Source organism: Heloderma suspectum, chromosome 11 (genome assembly GCF_057233095.1).
Source record: "Heloderma suspectum isolate Gila_16-S chromosome 11, 16-S_ref, whole genome shotgun sequence".
NCBI classification, from domain to species: domain Eukaryota; kingdom Metazoa; phylum Chordata; class Lepidosauria; order Squamata; family Helodermatidae; genus Heloderma; species Heloderma suspectum.
In genome coordinates, this window is record NC_139468.1 from 26,692,961 (window position 1) to 26,712,080 (window position 19,120).

General features: G+C 46.4%; 1 protein-coding gene across 8 annotated transcripts in view; it reads left to right on the plus strand.

The window, feature by feature from the left end:
• MTHFS (methenyltetrahydrofolate synthetase) overlaps positions 1-18,743 on the plus strand; it is a 51,664-nt gene extending 32,921 nt beyond the window's left edge. For 3 of the 8 annotated variants that reach the window (XM_084817277.1, XM_084817284.1, XM_084817283.1), the window contains one exon: positions 9,895-10,467. In XM_084817277.1, coding sequence (XP_084673403.1) covers positions 9,895-10,124 — 230 coding nt within the window. In that variant the 3' untranslated portion in view covers positions 10,125-10,467. Of the gene's footprint in view, positions 1-2,284; positions 2,547-9,894; positions 10,471-13,049 lie in introns of those variants that run through there. The other 5 variants (XM_084817275.1, XM_084817278.1, XM_084817281.1 and 2 more) reach the window with 4 other exon arrangements.
• Positions 18,744-19,120: the final 377 nt, after the last annotated feature.

The following is a 19,120-nucleotide window of genomic DNA, read 5'->3' on the forward strand; positions in this document are numbered from 1 at the left end:
GACTGACACTTAGAGCTGGATGAAGAATTCATTTCAGTTTGGTTGGAATAAGAATTTACCAACATTCATGAGTTTCCCCATATCTGGGACAAATATTTAGGACAAAAAAGAACTTGAGGTTAAAAAAATGAATGTGGGGGAAACAACAGCTGTTGTTGTTGTTTTTGCTGTTGTTGTGGGATTTGTTGTCAGCTTTTACTGTTGCTTTTATTGCTATTTTATTGTCATAGAATCACAGAATAGTAGGATTGGAGGGGGCCTATCGAGTCCAACCCCCTGCTCAATGCAGGAATCCAAGGCAAAGCATCCCTGACAGATGGCTGTCCAGCCTTGTCTTGAATGCCTCCAGCGTGGGAGAGCCCACTCCTTCCCTAGGTCATTGGTTTCATTGTCGTATTGCTCTAACAGTCAGGAAGTTTTTCCTGATGTTCAGCCGGAATCTGGCTTCCTGCAACTTGAGCCCATTATTTCATGTCCTGCACTCTGGGATGATCGAGAAGAGATCCTGGCCTTCCTCTCTGTAACAACCTTTCAAGTACTTGTGTTTATGTTTTTATTGCTTTTAATATTTTAACTCTTTTTATATCTTTTACTGCTGTGAGCTGCCTTGGGAGGCCTTCTGCCCTGAAAGGCGGCCAAGAACTTTTTAAAAAATAAATAAAATAAATAAACTGAAACTGACTGATTTGTCCATCCAGGCCTAGGGTTTTGCATCCTTTGCTCGTAAAAGTCTGGGTTTGAATCCCTGTGTATCCGACCATGTTAGTGCTGAATAAGGGTTGCCATCTCTTTTTGTCTGACAGGCTCCTCATTTTTAATAGTTATATGGCAGGCAGGCACAACATGGTCCTCTCCTTGCTGTAGCTATCAAACTTGGCTGGTGCAGATGGGTAGAATTTCATTTCAGTTTGTTTTTGATCAGAATTTTCCAAAATTCACAAAGTTCTTCATATTTGGGAGAAAAAGAATTTGAGATTTAAAAAATTCAAATGCAGGAAAAAGCAAAACTGTCATATTTGCCTGTCTGACACCTACAGACACACCCCATTCCCCCCTTCATGGCCAGAACACTGCTGGGGGAACACCTGTGCTGATGGAGCTTTCCGCCTGTGTCCCAGGAGAACTCTAGTGGCATAAAGATTGTCCCACCAATGGACTTCTCTCTCCACCAGCAGAGCACCACTTGCACCACTCCCTAAGGCCCTTCAGCCAGCCTCTGAGTAAGTGGCCTTCATTTTCTGGTCTAGAACCCACTTCATCAGATGTATACGAGCAAAGGGCTGGATGTGCCTGATCTCGGAAGCTAAGCAGGGTCAGCCCTGGTTAGCACTTGGATGGGAGACCGCCTGGGAATCGGGATTCCTGAACTGATCAGGGGGTTGGACCCGATGGTCTTGTAGGCCCCTTCCAACCCTATGATTCTATGACATCGAGCAAAGGGCTGGATGAGCCTAATCCCGTCTGATCTCGGAAGCTAAGCAGGGTCAGCCCTGGTTAGCACTTGGATGGGAGACCGCCTGGGAATCGGGCTTCCTGCACTGAGCAGGGGGTTGGACCCGATGGTCTTGTAGGCCCCTTCCAACCCTATGATTCTATGACGTCGAGCAAAGGGCTGGATGAGCCTAATCTCGTCTAATCTCAGAAGCTAAGCAGGGTCAGCCCTGGTTAGCACTTGGATGGGAGACTGCCTGGGAATCGGGCTTCCTGAACTGAGCAGGGGGTTGGACCCGATGGTCTTGTAGGCCCCTTCCAACGCTATGATTCTATGACGTCGAGCAAAGGGCTGGATGAGCCTAATCCCGTCTGATCTCGGAAGCTAAGCAGGGTCAGCCCTGGTTAGCACTTGGATGGGAGACCGCCTGGGAATCGGGCTTCCTGCACTGAGCAGGGGGTTGGACTCGATGGTCTTGTAGGCCCCTTCCAACCCTATGATTCTGTGATTCTATGCAGTGTTATCATCAGCTGCTAGATATAAGAAGAACTACTTGTAAATGGTGGGCCCAAAGCCATGAAATACAAGAGGTGTAACCTGTGATATTTCTGTGCAAAGCACAGATGCACAGAAGATAAGCGCGGAGACGATACACAACAGCAGTGATTGGCAATGGCATACTCTTCCTGGTTTTGCTTTGGTAATTTAAGCACCTGCAGCAGGAGAGAGAACCCTGTTGCCAGTTGAATCCTAAGCAAATATAATAAAACTTTCTGATAACTTCTAGCTCAGCAAGAGAGCATGCTGAAAATAATGTTCTTTGTCTTTTGTTTTTTATTTACTGCATTGCAGACCATGATTGCCTCCCAAAGTGGCTCACATCAGTAAAAAAGGAGAGAAAGGCCTTGCCATCAGACTTAGAAACTAAAATGACAAGACACACAAGGGAAGGGGAGTGGAGGGAAGCAGGTGAGGGAAGAGATCAATTATTCAAGACCAGAACAAGTTATAAGTGGGCATTTAAATGCACCAGGCCATGCTGATCTTCCAATGCTGGTGTTCCTGCTTGAATAGCAATTGGTGGCTCTTGGTCCTTTGGCCAATTGATGGGGCCAGGGCATTCTTTCCGCTTCCTTCTGCAGTCCCAGGGCAGCTGTCAGTTGAACTGAATGTTCTGAATGAAATTTAATAGGGATAAATGCCAAGTACTGCATCTAGGAAAAAGAAGCCAAATGCACAGTTACAACATGGGGGATACTTGGCTCAAGAATACTACAAGCGAGAAAGATCTTGGAATTGTTGTAGATCACAAGCTGAATATGAGCCAAGAATGTGATGTGACTGCAAAAAGGGCAAATGCTATCTTGGTCTGCATTAATAAAAGTATAGCTTCCAAATCCTGGGAAGTACTAGTTCCCCTCTACTCAGCACTGGTTAGGCCTCATCTGGAGTACTGTGTCCAGTTCTGGGTGCCACACTTTAAGAAGGATGCAGACAAACTGGAGAGGGTTCAGAGGAGGGCAATGAAGATGATCAGGGGACTGGAAACAAAGCCCTATGAGGAGAGACTGAAAGAACTGGGCATGTTTAGCCTTGAGAAGAGAAGACTGAGGGGAGATATGATAGCGCTCTCCAAGTACCTGAAAGGTTGTCACAGAGAGGAAGGCCAGGATCTCTTCTCAAATCATCCCAGAGTGCGGGACATGGAATAATGGGCTCAAGTTACAGGGAGCCAGATTCCGGCTGAACATCAGGAAAAACATCCTGACTGTTAGAGCAATACAACAATGGAACCAATTCTCTAGGGAGGTGGTGGGCTCTCCCACACTGGAGGCATTCAAGACGAGGCTGGACAGCCACCTGTCAGGGATACTTTGCCTTGGATTCCTGCATTGAGCAGGGGGTTGGACTTGATGGTCTTGTGGGCCCCTTCCAACCCTACTATTCTATGATTCTATGATACTTTCTGGCAGGGAGGGAGAAGTGAGTTCTCTGCAATTGCCCCTGCTCTGGCCGACGGATGGGCCAGCTTGGTTTCCCCCGTTGTTGTTGTTGTTCAGTCGTTCAGTCGTGTCCGACTCTTCGTGACCCCATGGACCATAGCACGCCAGGCCTTCCTGTCCTGCGCTCTCTCCCGGAGTGTGCTCAAGTTCATATTCATTGCATTCGTGATGCTATCTAGCCATCTCATCCTCTGCCGTCCCCTTCTCCTTTTGCCTTCAGTCTTTCCCAGCATCAGGGTCTTTTCCAGGGAGTTTTCTCTTCGCATTAGGTGGCCAAAATATTGGAGCTTCAGCTTCATTATCTGTCCTTCCAATGAGCACTCAGGGTTGATTTCCTTTAGGATGGACTGATTTGACCTCCTTGCAGTCCAGGGGACTCGTAAGAGTCTTCTCCAGCACCACAGTTCGAAAGCATCAATTCTTCGGCGCTCAGCCTTCCTTATAGTCCAGCTCTCACAGCCATACATTACTACTGGGAAAACCATAGCTTTGATTAGACGGACCTTTGTCGGCAAGGTGATGTCTCTGCTTCTTACTATGCTGTCTAGGTTTGCCATAGCTTTCCTCCCAAGGAGCAAGCGTCTTTTAATTTCATGGCTACAGTCACCGTCTGCGGTGATCTTGGAGCCCAAGAAAGTAAAATCTGTCACTGCTTCCATTTCTTCCCCTTCTATATGCCAGGAAGTGATGGGGCCAGATGACATGATCTTAGTTTTTTTAATGTTGAGTTTCAAACCAGCTTTTGCACTCTCCTCTTTCACCCTCAACAACAGGCTCTTTAGATCCTCTTTGCTTTCTGCCATTAGGGTGGTATCATCTGCATATCGGAGGTTGTTGATAATTCTCCCGGCAATCTTAATTCCGACCTGTGATTCATCCAACCCGGCATTTCTCATGATGTACTCTGCATATAAGTTAAATAAGCAGGGTGACAATATGCAGCCTTGTCGTACTCCTTTCCCAATTTTGAACCACTCGGTTGTTCCATGTCTGGTTCTTACTGTTGCTTCTTGACCCTCGTACAGGTTTCTCAGGAGACAGGTAAGGTGGTCTGGTACTCCCATCACTTTAAGAATTTGCCACAGTTTGTTGTGATCCACACAATCAAAGGCTTTAGCGTAGTCAATGAAGCAGAAATAGATGTTTTTCTGGAATTCTCTTGCTTTCTCCATGTTGCAGCGAGTGTTGGCGATTTGATCTCTAGTTCCTCTGCCTCTTCTAAACCCAGCTTGTACTTCCGGTAGTTCTCGGTTCGCATACTGCTGAAGCCTAGCTTGTAGGATTTTGAGCATCACCTTGCTGGCATGTGAAATGAGAGCAATTGTGCGGTAGTTTGAACACTCTTTGGCGTTGCCCTTCTTTGGAATTGGAATGTAAACTGACCTTTTCCAGTCTTGTGGCCACTGTTGAGTGTTCCAGATTTGTTGGCATATTGAATGCAGCACTTTAACAGCATCATCTTTTAGGATTTTAAATAGCTCGGCTGGAATACTGTCATCTCCGCTAGCTTTGTTGTTACTAATGCTTCCTAAGGCCCACTTGACTTCACTCTCGAGGATGTCTGGCTCAAGTTCAGTGACCGCACTATCATGGCTATCAGGGACATTCAGATCTTTCCTGTATAGTTCTTCTGTGTATTCTTGCCACCTCTTCTTAATCTCATCTGCTTCTGTTAGGTCCCTGCCTTCTTTGTCCTTTATCATGCCCGTCTTTGCACAAAACGTTCCCTTGAGATCTCCAATTTTCTTGAAGAGATCTCTAGTCTTTCCCATTCTGTTGTTTTCCTCGATTTCTTTGCATTGTTCATTTAAGAAGGCCTTCTTGTCTCTCCTTGCTATTCTCTGGAACTCTGCATTCAGTTGGGTATATCTTCCCCTTTCTCCCTTGCTTTTCGCTTCCCTTCTTTCGTGAGCTACTTGTAAAGCCTCATCAGACAGCCACTTGGCTTTCTTGCATTTCTTTGTCTTTGGGACGGATTTCGTTGCTGCCTCCTGAACAATGTTACGGACCTCCGTCCATAGTTCCTCAGGCACTCTGTCTTTTAGCCTTGTGATACGTTCCATGGGGTTTTCTTGGCAAGAATACTGGAGTGGGTTGCCATTTCCTTCTCCAGTGGACCACATTTTGTCAGAACCCTCTGCCATGACCTGTCCGTCTTGGGTGGCCCTGCACGGCATAGCTTATGGCTTCACTGAGTTACGCAAGCCCCTTCGCCACAACAAGGCAGTGATCCATGAAGGGGGTTTCCCCGTAGTGTGATGTTATTCCTGGGAAGCAGGGGGTGCACCTTCCCAATGGCCTTCGGTCCCATGATGCCAGTGGAGGCTGGTGGCTCCAGTGTCAGTGGGGCTGTGAATCCACTCTGGGTTCCAGTCAGAACTCTAAAAGAGTTATCCAAGATGCTGAAGCCTACCTGCAAAATAGGTTCAGCACCTTGGATAGGTCCTTCGGGGTTTTGACTGCTTCTGACTGAAACCCAGAGTGGATTGACAGCCCCGCTGACATTAGAGCCACCACCCTCCGCTGCCTGGTGTGTGCGGTGTCTTTGAGAGGGTTTCAGGTGAGCAGTCTCAGTTTCCCAGCCTCTGAAATGGGAATGATAACATCTGCTTCATTCATTTAGGCTAGTTGTTATCCTTGCTGTGCGGGAGGCTTCTTGGCTCCTGCACGTGACTGGAGAAATGGTAAATGACCCAACCACGTATATGTGGGCATACCTCTTGTGGGGTGCACCAGTGTGGTTCAGCCATTTAAATGTTCCCCACAGCCATTCAGGAGCCACACACAGAAAAGCTCCCAATCCAAGATGGCAATGTTGAAATGGCTCCGTCCGGCTTCTGCCCACACCCACTTTTTCAATCATTTATTTACAGCCATAAGGGTTAGAAACTTGCCTTTTTTCCCAAAAATAAAAAAAGACAACTCTAAGATTCTCAGGGGCCTACATGGATGGCGGGAGCAGAGCTTAGTGGTAGAGGACATGCTTTGCAAGAATCCCACATTCAATACACTGATTTTTTTGGCCCACTCCCCTTTGCTCCCAAAAGCTTCTCCAAAATGGAATATGGGCGGAAAGAAGTTCTGTATCCCTGGGCTAGATAGACACACAGGCTAGATATATTCCTTACACAGGAGGTGCAATGATGGTGTACACATGAACTATTTCTGTGTGTTTTTGCTTGGACTTCTTTTGCTATATCATCCCGTAAGGAATAAAGTTCCTGACGTTTCTGTCCTCTGCAAAACTAGCAAGCGAGATGATGAGGCCTCGTTCCAAAGGGCTGCAGAACCACTGCAGGCTCATTTGTTTCAAATGTCCCCGTGGTGATTCCTACTCCATATTGGTACAAAAATAGCAAATCTGCACGTTGGTTGTCTTTAAACTTGGCAGCAGTTCAGGATGGCAGCCGGTTCCCTTGTTCTGCCTGGCAGAGGCATGAATCAACTTCTGAAAGCCAAGATGGCCAGCAGAAACCTCCATCCCTGAGTGTAAATATGCCATTCAGGCTTACAATCCACCCTGGATTTTGTTTTCACAATTGTTTCCTCCTTTGTACAGAAATTTCCTTCAAATGCTGTTTTGCACCAAGGAAGCAACAGTGTTGCCTGGGACATGCAGACCAGCTAATGGTGGTGTTAGGAAGATGGGCATAAGTGTTGCAACGAAGTGTTGCAGTGCAGAGTGCTGGTGTTCTGTATTCCAGTCAGCCAGCCATGTCTTCTTTCAGGAGATTCCATTCCATTTCTCCTCCCACCCAGTTTTTCCTATTTTCCCCAACTGTCAGCATGCTGTGTGCACTGAACATGCTCAGTTGTCACTGGGCTGATTTGAAGGTTCCTTCCCCTAAAGATTTTTTGTACTTCTGCAAACCTTGGGGTACCCCAAGCCTGCTAACATCTTCCTCTTCTGTGTGGATGGTGTCGGTTTGACTACATAAGCAGTGGTACCAAAGCTTGCTCCCCATCTGTTTTCCCTTGTGTACCATATCTTTTAGATTATCTTTTAGAGTTTAGCCTGAACACAGGACTCTTTCTTAAAACTAATCTTTAAGCTGCTCTGGGAGGATTTTTGAGTAGAGAGTGGGGTTAACATGCTTTAAATAAGTAAATAAACAAATAATCTAGAATACCACCTCCCCAAGCTGACAGACCACCTATCACCAGCACTCTCCATCTTGTCAGAATTGAGCTTCAGTTTATCATGCCCTCATCCAGTGTGCTCATGATGATATTGATAGGTACCTGCTGGGATCAAGAAGTCTTCCAGCCAGGGTCCCAAGCTGTAATAAATCCTGTTTTCCTTTTATCTGCGATGCTGCGGTCCAAATGGACCAACTCGTAGTTAAAATCCTACACTGGTTGTTCAGTTGCCAGATGTTTCCTTTCTTCTATAAAAAGGGGATTTTGATGATTATTATTATTATTAAATACACAAACTGTGTTTTCATCTTACTGATTGCATAATAGATCAACTGCAAAAATAATTATACTTGTGAAAAGCTTGAGGAGGGGGAAGCGTCTGCTGTCTAGCAATCCTACTTTGTAATTTAAAAAGAGGAAAAGAGAGACAGGGATGTGAGCCTACTTAGAGGAATTAAAACAAAACAGGGAAAGCAGAAAACATCACAAAAGTGTCCTTGCCACGACACACAAAAATAGAAGAGAGAGAGAGAGAGAGAACACAGAAGTACCAGGAATGTGGAAAACATCCTTAAGAGGCTGCTTCTGTAGTTCTACATCTAGATTGTTTACCAGGCACGCATAACATTTATGGGCTCAAAATGCGAAAAATGAATGATGGTGTATACATCTAGGCCTGTCGCTCAATTAAATAAATGTTGTAGAGATCTCATAGTGCAGCAGAAATTACTAGGGATATACGAAAGTCACTTACCTTTTAGTGAAATTTATTTGAGGGGGGGGAGGCACTCTGTCCCTCCCCCCAAAATTCTGGCTGGGGGGGGAGGCTCTCCGTCCCTCCCCCCCGAAATTCTAGCCGGCGGGCTCCGCTCCGCAGGGATTCTGCAGAGCCGCCGGCCAGCTCCGCCAGCGGCCGGACATCCGGCCGCTGGCTAGCAAGGACGCAAATGGCGGCGGCTGTAGCCGCTGCCGTTTGCGTCCCTGCAGTCAGCCGTGATAGGCTACATAAATGTTTACGTAGCCTATCACGGTGTTTTTTAAAAATCTAGCCGTGATAGGCTACATAAATCTTTACGTAGCCTATCACTTTTTTTGTTTTTGTTTTTTTTAACTGGAAATGGTGGCAGCGGCAGTCGGTCGGCAGACTGGCCGCCGAACCGCCGCCGCCAGGAAGATCTGCCCAAGGTAAGTCCTGTCCCGGGGGGGGGGGGGGGCAGACCATTCCGCCACTGATTTCGGGGGGCCGAATGCACTGGCATTCAGCCTCCCCGAGATTCGTGGGGGAATTCTCTGACATCCCTAGAAATTACTGCTACCATTTTGTGGTGGTGTCCACAGCATTTTGTCAAATTCCTAAATGTGCCCATGAGTCCAAAAAGGCTGGGGACCCCTGGTCTACGCTGCTTTGAAAAACAATTTAATTGTAAATGTGGGATATAAAATTCTTAGACAGACAAGATACTTGGATTCAAATCTAAGGGCCTTCTTGGTGGCTGCCCCCAGACTTTGGAACTCCCTGCTAAGGCAGGCTAGTTTGGCTTCCTCTATGCTGTCCTTCTTCTGGCAGGAAAAGGTGTTTTTACTTAAGCAGGAATTTGGCATGTAAGCTGGTCTGTTGCTGAAGTGGGTTCTGTTGGGTGGGGTGCTATTTTTATTTATTTTGTTCTTGTTTTTTTTTAATTGTGTTCTTAACTTGTTTGTTTCTATGATTGTTCAAGTTTATTTTAATCTTGGTTTTATTGTTGTTAGCTGCCTTGAACACCATTGTTTTGGGTGGAAAGGCAGGATATAAATCAAATAAATAAATAAATAATAAATAAATCCCCACCCAGTCATGAAATTCCCTGCATGATCTTGAGCCTAACTCTCACAACCTATTTCACAGACACAACCTGGGAAAAATATATCCCACCTTTCTTGGATAAATAGATAAACAGAAAGAAAATCAGGGTTAGAAAAGTCCATACTATTACTCTGCTGTGGCCCCCTGGCTGTGGAATGAGCTCCCTAGAGAGGTTCACTTGGCACACATAGCGGTGCCAGGTGAAGACCTCCCCCCACCCCCAGCATTTTAGCACTGTAGTCTTTTAGCTCTGCTGTTTTAAATCTGTATTTTAAATCTCTGCATTGTTGCTAGGTTTTATTCTGGTTGTATTGTTATATTGTGGTTTTCATGCCTTTATGTTTTATATTGTTTTATCCTGAGCTTTTTGGTATTAATTTTTGTGAACCGCGCAGAAAACTTTGTCTATTGGGTGATATAGAAATGAAAAAAATAAGAAAGACTATTTCATCTGAAATATATCTTCTCATCGACAGATGGTCTTGATCTCATCCTTATGCCGGGTCTTGGTTTTGACAAAACTGGCAACAGACTGGGAAGGGGGAAGGGGTACTATGATACGTACCTCGCCAGGTGCATGCAGCATCCCAAAGGGAAACCTTATACCATTGCCTTGGCTTTCAAAGAGCAAGTATGTGACATGGTCCCTGTGTCCGACAACGATGTGAAAGTTGATGAAATCCTCTTTGAGGACAGCAAGCAGTGACTCATGTTAAACAACTGACCAGCAGCTAATTCTTTTTTAATGAATTCCTAAATCACCACAGGGCTTGTTCACATGTGCACATTCACCACAGGATAGCTGTGATATTAAGGGCTGACCTGCCTCTGTGAATGTCCTGCCAGAGATCACATTACCTAAAACTCAGTTGTGTCCATTCCATTGAGTGTGCAATAAATATCATTTTATTTTACAACAAAATTTGATATCTTTGTACCTATCTAATAATACATTCATCTAATGTGTTTGAAGGTTTGCCTCTCTGTTTGTTTCACCTGAAAGGCTTTGTGTTTTTTGTGGAATAAAATGTGTCTTTGCAGCACCTTTCTATAGGCTTTTTGTTTTAATGCTATGCACATTCTCATAGTAGTTTTTTTCCCTCTAATATTAACTCAGAAAAAAGTGCAATGCCTCGCCTAAGGCTTAGTTACTGACAGTAAGAGCTTTCAGCTAAAATATGCTGGCATTTTTGGTATTTTGGTCCTACCACTTTTACATTTGGCTAGGGATGGGCGGATTCCCTACCTGCTGCTCCGGGGGGGCGGGGGGAATCCGCCCACGGAGGGAGGTGATCTGTCCCTCCCCCTGGAATCCTCGCCGGCCCCCGGAATCCTCGCGACTAGCCTATCGTGTGAAAAACCACAGACGCAAATGGCGTAGCCCGTCCGTAAAGCCCTTAGTTTAAGCTAAAAGCTTTACAGCCGCAAATGGCGTACTGGATGCCATTTGTGTCCAGAGTCAGCCTCAGCCAGCAATGTGGCACAGCAATGGCGACCGTATCGCTGTCGCTTCAGAGGCCCCGGCGGGGAGGATTCTGCGGGGAGGCAAAAGTAAGGGATCCTTTCCTCCATGGACTCCAGAGGCCAGATTCTATTGAATCTGGCCTCACTGGGGTCCATGGCGGATTTCTCTGACATCCCTACATTTGGCCCTGCCTGCCTGCCACTGGAGTCTGCCCCCCCTCCCCCAGAGCTTTTCTGAAATTGAATTTGATCTCAGGCTAAAAGAGGTTCGACACCCCTAAATTATAGTATCAGGAAAGAAAAACAAGGGTGTCTACTAAAGGGGACAAAAGTCATAGAAGTTCCGAGGGCCACTTTTTGAAAAAGGGATAGAAAGTGCTGGTTGGGTGTGCTTGGGCCTAGGGAGAGAAGCTCAAAGCTGCAGAGGGCTCTTGCTATTGCCAATGAATGAGTGGCAGGCTGTATTTCCTGGCCTGAACCAGGACGCAAGGGAGCGTGGCTTTAGTATATCCAAAAGTTCCATTTCCCAGGGCACTTAAGGGTTAGGACCAGTGGGGGCTAGTGGTTCTAGTTTCAGTGGGGCTGTGAATCTATTCTGGGTTTCAGTCAGAACTAAAGGAGCTATCCAAGGTGCTGGACCTATTTTGTTGATACGGTTCAGCACCTTGGTTAGCTCCTTTAGAGTGCTGACTGAAACCCTGAGTGGCTCCATAGCCCCACTGAAATTGGAGCCACCGGCCTCCACTGGTTAGGACACTTTCCCCGCATTTCAATGGAGGGTAGACCAGCCAGTCAAGCATCCTTGTCCTTAGTTGTCAGGCTTTAGCCAACCAAGCAGCCGTGTATATAGAGGGTGATGGTGGCAATACCATGTACACCCCTCTCAGCCTAACTTGCTTTACAGGCCTGTGACAAAGGTAAAAGGGGATAACCCCATAGAGCAGCGTGGGTGACTTTCGGCCCTCCAGACTTTGTTGGGCTGCAGATCCCATCTGCCCTAGCCAACATAGCCAGTGGTAAAGGACGTTGGAGGTTGCAGTCCAGCAACATGTGGCGGGACACAAGTTGCTCACCCCTGCCACGGGGGCTGTTTCGAGCTCCGTGGGAAAAAGGGCGAGATGCAAATGCGAACAGACCCCACCTTTGGATAGTCCAGGGCAGGAGCAGCGGTGGAGTGGTGGTGCATCACGCTGGGGCATTGCTCCAGCACTGTTTTTGAAGCCAGCCCCCAGCCGGGTCGCAGTCTGCTAGGGAAGGAGGAGGGAGCAGAGGGAGTGCGGGCGGCTGCCTCTTGGCTGCTGGCCAGACAAAGCGAGCGAGCAAGTGAGAGAGGGAGCCTGAGGGAGCTCTTCAACCTCCTCTCGCCCCCTTCTCCTCAGCTCTTGGCTTCTCCACCCGCCCCTGCTCCATGCCTGTGCACCCGGCGCTGCCCTCATCTCCTGCAACACCAGCCACCCGTTCAGGGATGCTGCTGGCCACCTGGCCACGGCAGCAACAGGAGGGGGGGGGGTGCTGCCACCATTATTTACTTACGGGGCAGGGCAGGTGGCTGGTTTGTGCCAGTTTTTGGGATTTATCACACAATCCTTTGCATAATTACTCAGAAGTCAGTCCCACTATGTTCCATTGCCAATTGGGCTTTCTACCAGGTAAGTGTGCCTAGGACTGCAGCCTTAGCTGCCTTCCCAAGAGCTCTGTAAATTTAATTCGCGATAAAGACCCATTGGATTGCACTGCTAATTCTTGAACATTAATTTCTACTGTAAGCAGAACTGCCAGATGCAATCTGATCTGTCAGCTACACTTTTTTGGTATAAGGTTGGCCTGTACCTGGGCAAACAAACCCTGGTGGAGGGGAGGGAAACAGAAAAAAAATCAGTTGGGGAGAGGAGAAAGGAGAGGTGTGTGTGTTTCGATCCAGCTGGGTGTGTGGATGTTTCTGTTGCGGGATGGGAGAGATATAATGAAGGAGCTTAGGAAAGGCTAATGGGTAATGTTGGGGCGCTAAGGGAGCGTGCAAGGGGCTGTTTAAATGAGAAGGGATCTGTCCATGAGGGCTGAGTTGAGAGGGTGAAGCTTCCACAGAGTATCATATTTTGAAAACCTAAAATGTTTGTGTGTGAGTGGGTGAGTGAAAAAGATTAACACACCTGCATTTTTTTCTCAGGCATTCAATTCAAATACCCCTGCCTTACTCTCAGCTGCACTGTTTTTGGATCCCAGTTGAAGGCTGTATATCTTACAAGGTTGTACAATCTTAGAAGGGGCATGGCTGTGACTGTCACAAAGGGATCCTGCACTTCTGAATTTGCCACTACACTACTGGGCACATAGACATTTCCCTTGGACAGATGGAGCCATGTGTGGACATAGCATATGTTTTCCCTTTGCTAGAAACTCAAGAAAATTTTAAGGCCCAGATGGTAGCTGGGCCATCTGTAGAGCTCAAGCAGGAATACAGAAAACATCCTAAAAAAAGAAATCCAGTGCTTTTTTCTCATGGCTGACTCTTGCACTCATAATGGGAAATCAACACCAAAAGGTATTATAACCTAACACATACCATCTCATGCACCCACACCAAAGAGTCCAGCTGATACCTGTTTAATCTCATAAGCCTTCTATTATTCATTCATTCCATTCCAGTACCGCCCCATAGTCGAAGCTCTCTGGGCAGTTTACAAGGCCAGTTTTTCCCAACTTGGCACCCTCCAGATGTGTTGGGTTAAAACTCTTGTCATCCCCAGCTAGTATAGTTGGCTGGGGGATGGTGGGAATTATAGTCCAACAGATCTAGTGCTGCCAGCTTGGGAAGGCTGTTCTAGACATGAGAACATTTTAAAAACCATCACTGGATGCTGCCAATTTTTAATGTATAACAGGATTGATCTCCTGACCGCACAATCTAGAGTAAAGAGAACAGTCATACTGACGTGGCTACTGTTTTGAAACTCAGCTGAGCCACCTTCACCTACTGGAGCCACTTCCTGTGGCACTATTCCACACAGCTCCAGTATGTGTAGGAATACCACAACTTAGTGGAAAGGGCTATTTGTTTGCTATTTCCCACCACATCAGCAACCTCCCACTCACACCCTGGAAAGTAGTTCAATGCATGCATGCATGAGAAGAGGATGCAGCTCATAGGAACATTGACTCAGACCATTGGTCCATCTAGCTTATTGTCTACACCACATATAGGTGGCTTGCATCAGACTTCCATGTAGCCCCTCAGGCCCACTATCCAGGTGATCCACCTGCTCATTCCCCACTGCCCAGCTGATTAGCACTAGGTAACAGAAGAGAAGTACAATACTTATTGTATCCTCAGCCCTAATCAGCTGGGCAGTGGGGGGGAGGCACAAGCCAGGAATGGCAGCAATTCCATCACATGCTTCCCTCTGCTCCCTGCTGTGTCCTGCATTGGCTGGGTAAGTCGCTAAGCTAGGCAAATACAGTTTACCAGGCAAACATAGATTTTCCAGAGAGAAGTCAAAGGAGTAGCCAAGGTCAAATACACAGGGTATCAGTCAAATAGAATCAAAGTCCAGAAGGCAGCATCAGGCAGAAATCCAAAGGTCAATAGCTCAGAGGTCCAAACACAAGTCAAGGCCAAGGAAACAAGATACACAGCATGAGAAGCTAAAGAATCAACATTGTTTCCAGCACTGGCTAGCTTGACACTGAAGACTTATATCACCAGAGCCTCCTGAATCCCACCCAGGCCTCAGATGTAGTTCATTATAGCAAGAGTCCTAATCATGAAGTGTCATTTCCTCTTCAGGAGTCCTCCTTTGTAATCAAACGCTTCTTCTCAAAGGCACCCTACTGGCCGGCCTCTTGAGGGGCAACATTCCTGGGGGCCAGGGCGTTGCTCAGCCTCTGCCTCAGAGATACAGCCCTCTGCTCCTTTCAAGGGTGGACCTGCAGCCATCTACCCCCAGGGCCCAGGCTCCTCCTGGTCTTCTGACATGGGCTGTTCTGGGGTGCTCTTGATCTTTGGGAACTATGGTTCCTTGGAGGAAGAGGATTTCCCCAGTCTGTGTTTGCTTGTGTGTATGTTTGTCAGATGAATCACAGCTGGGTTGGATGAATCAGAGGTCAGAATTAAGATTGCCGGGAGAATTATCAACAACCTCAGATACACAGATGATACCATCCTAATGGCAGAAAGCGAAGAAGATCTCAAAGAGCCCCTCTTGTTGAGGGTGAAAGAGGAGAGTGCAAAAGCTGGTTTGAAACTCAACATTAAAAAAAACGAAGATCATGGCATCTGGCCCCATCACTTCCGGGCATATAGAAAGGGAAGAAATGGAAGCAGTGACAGATTTTATTTTCTTGGGCTCAAAGATCACCGCGTGGGGGCTGCGGTGGCTTCGTGGTTAAGACGCTGAACTGCAGACCAGAAGGTCGGCAGGACAGCAGTTCGAGACCCGAGTGCCGCGTGACGGAGTGAGCTCCCGTCTTCAGTCCCAGCTCCTGCCAACCTAGCAGTTCGAAAGCAAGAAATTGCAAGTAGATAAATAGGTACCGCCTCGGCGGGAAAGGTAACAGTGTTCCGTGCACCTCGGTGTTCAGCATGCCGGCCACATGACCACGGAAGCGTCTTCGGACAGCGTTGGCTCTTCGGCTTAGAAATGGAGATGAGCACCACACCCTAGAGTCGGACACGACTGGTTAGGGACACCTTTACCTTTAAGATCACCGCAGATGGTGACTGTAGCCATGAAATTAAAAGACACTTGCTCCTTGGGAGGAAAGCTACGGCAAACCTAGACAGCATAGTCAGAAGAAGCAGAGACATCACCTTGCCGACAAAGGTCCGTCTAATCAAAGCTATGGTTTTCCCAGTAGCAACGTATGGCTGTGAGAGCTGGACTATAAGGAAGGCTGAGCGCCAAAGAATTGATGCTTTCGAACTGTGGTGCTGGAGAAGACTCTTACGAATCCCCTGGACTGCAAGGAGGTCAAATCAGTCCATCCTAAAGGAAATCAACCCTGAGTGCTCCTTGGAAGGACAGATACTGAAGCTGAAGCTCCAATATTTTGGCCACCTAATGCGAAGAGAAAACTCCCTGGAAAAGACCCTGATGCGGGGAAAGACTGAAGGCAAAAGGAGAAGGGGACGGCAGAGGATGAGATGGCTAGATAGCATCACCGATGCAATGAATATGGACTTGAGCACGCTCCAGGAGAGAGCGCAGGACAGGAAGGCCTGGCGTGCTATGGTCCATGGGGTCACGAAGAGTCGGACACGACTGAACGACTGAACAACAACAACATGTTTATCAGAGGGGGGGAGGAGCCAGTGTATGTATATGTGCTCCTATATGTTTGTGTGTTTCTGTGCTTGTGGGAGAGATGGGGGGGCAACCTACTGCTGGCTCTGGCAATGCCACTGCTGCCATGCAGTCTCCGACCCATTGTTCACTGCCATGTCTGGTCTCTAGGAGCAAAAAGGTAGCCCATCCCCTGTCCCAGCTGTACCCAGAGATGCCAAGGATCGAACCTTGGACCTTTGCATTGAAAGCATGGGCTCTGCAACTGAGCTACAGCCCTTCCCCTAACACTGTAGGTCTTGAGGAAACAGGGGCAGAGGTCAGAGTCCCAAAGGATGAAGAACTGGAGCAAGGTGGGTCAAAAACTGGAAGTAAAAAGAAGGTGGGGCTGGCACTCATTTGGATGAGAGTGGAAAACTTGGGTTACTTGTGTTCATGAAGTGCAGACCCTAACTGACTAAGCAGGCTAAAAACGAAATCTTCAGAGTCAAAATCCTGCTTGTGCTTCTCTCCTCTAAAGTGGAGCAAATTAATCTACCGCCAACATGACTGTGGCTGCCTGTTATTGTTCAACTCAAAAGAAAGGTGTCGACTGTGTGAAGTGCAAGCTCATAATTATTTTGACAGACACGTCACCAAGGACCAGCCGGAGTGCAACCTTCAGTATTGCGATTGCCTCTGGTAATTGCTCTGATTAACAGGGAGCTAATTAGAATGCATTACGCATTCCAAACATAGATTTCACATTTCCCTTCCTTTTGTGATTTGCATTTTCCAGAAAGGGAAGATCTGTTTTATTTTAATACAACTGGTCTGGGGTTCCCTAAGGACAAATGCAGCAATTAATGGTTCTTGCATTTCTCTTAAGAACAAACAGCAGCTTTCCTTTAACCAGCTAAATTAATTCATTAATTAGATCCATTAATTCATTAAAATAACATAGCTCAGATTATACACACACACTCGCACTCGCAAACACAGACTTTACACACAATATTTTTCATGAGAAAATTTCAAATTGTTGTTATTCCCCAAACTGTGTGATTATTTCATCATTTAAAATCCAGGTCAGTCATACTGAGAAAGAAATAAAGGGGTAAGGGACCAACATAGGAGCCATTAACCCTTTCAGTGACCTGCTAGTAATTTCTGTTGCCACAAATGCTACTACCACCACACCATTCATGGCAGCACCTCAAATTCTATATGCCTGTTTCAGAGATAGAAATGAGACCATTTTATTAGGGCACAAGCTTCTGCGTGTTTAAGCAGAAAAAGTCTAATAACTCCCAGCATTCCCCAGCCAGCACAGGGAAGCCATGGCTGGCTGGAGGATGCTGGGAGTTGTAGGACTTTTTTTCTGTCTAAACATGCAGAGCATTGCATCTTTAATTAATATACCTTTGAAGCTTAAGGAATCCAGATTTAAGGAATGGAAAGATCTTTGTAATAAATTTATATGGCGGCATGAATGTCCCAAAACAGCATTGTTAAAATTAAGTGACCCATGGAGGTATTAATTTACCCTTATTTTTTAAAATACTATGACGCATGCAGAGTGGCTAATATATGGGAGTGAGTCCATAAGAATGGAATTGAAGAATATGAGCAAAATGGGACATAGCCACTTCTGAATCATGTATTATGGTATCGGGGCAGGGGGGCACACACCTAATTTGGATGTGTTGTCTAATCCTTGTGGCAGGGCTATTCTTTGAAGTTTGGGCAAAATACCAAGGAGCAATTGCCCCAGGATTGTTACCCTGTATGTCCCTGGTTTATAATGAGCAAATCAATAAAAGGGTCCATTGGGCAATATCTCTAAATGGGAAGAAGTACATGGGCATCTCTACACCAGCCTAAAATCCTGCATTTAAAACAGGGCTTTCTGCTTCCGTTTTAAATGCAGGATCACGACGACTCCCTTTTTCACCCGCTTCCCTTTCCCCCTCTTTCTGCCCGTCTTGGAGTCTTCCATTATCTTTCATTGATCTCTCTCCTCTTCTTGCCATTTTCCCTCTTTTCACAGAGGGAACTCAAGCAGAATACAATGGAGTAATTTGATAGCTCATTACCTGCGATCTATTTGAAAACAGAACAAAGGGTATTTCGTGCAGGAGACACCTTGGAGGTTCATGGCATCATGTAAAGAGCCCGCAAACTTCCATGAAGGAGCAATCTCAATAGCAGGATAAAAGCTCCGTGTGAAGAAAGCCCATGGCTCGGTACAGCAAAGCTGATGGCGCATCTCTCCTGGTATGAACCTACCTGTACGCTGTGATAATCATCCAAGGGCGTTCTCCAATAGCCTCCTCTGAGGGAGGTTTGGAGGACAGCACCAAGGTAGAGGGCTTTCTCAGTGGTGGCCCCCTGGTTGTGGAATACTCTCCCCAGAGAGGTCTGCCCGGCAGCAACATTGTCATCTTTTCAGCATCACACCCGATCAAGACCTTCCTCTACTCCCTGGGGTCCTGGGATTTCTTATTGTTGATTGTTAAAATTGTATTTGTAAGGTTTTAATCTCTGTAAACCACTCAGAGCACTTTGGCTATTGGGCAGTATAGAAGCATAATAAATGAATGAAATGAATTTGATGCATATCTGTAATATATACACATAGACACACTCATGCACACACACACATTTCTCATATGTATTTATATGGAACTTCCCTGAGCAATTTTAGCATTGAGGAAATCGCTCTCTCAATTTCTGATGCTCGGGTGACAAATGCCATTGCTGCCACAACTTTAGAAGTCTGAAACCTGTTAGTCTTGAACGTATTCAGCATTAAAACCTGTACATTGAAGAGTGCAGTACAAGGAAGCTTGTCTTCAAGCATCAAATTAACCCACTCTCTCTAACTGGGCACAATTCCCCCTTAAAATCAATGGACACACACACAAAAATATATATATATATATATATATATATATATATATATATATAATCTTCCTTG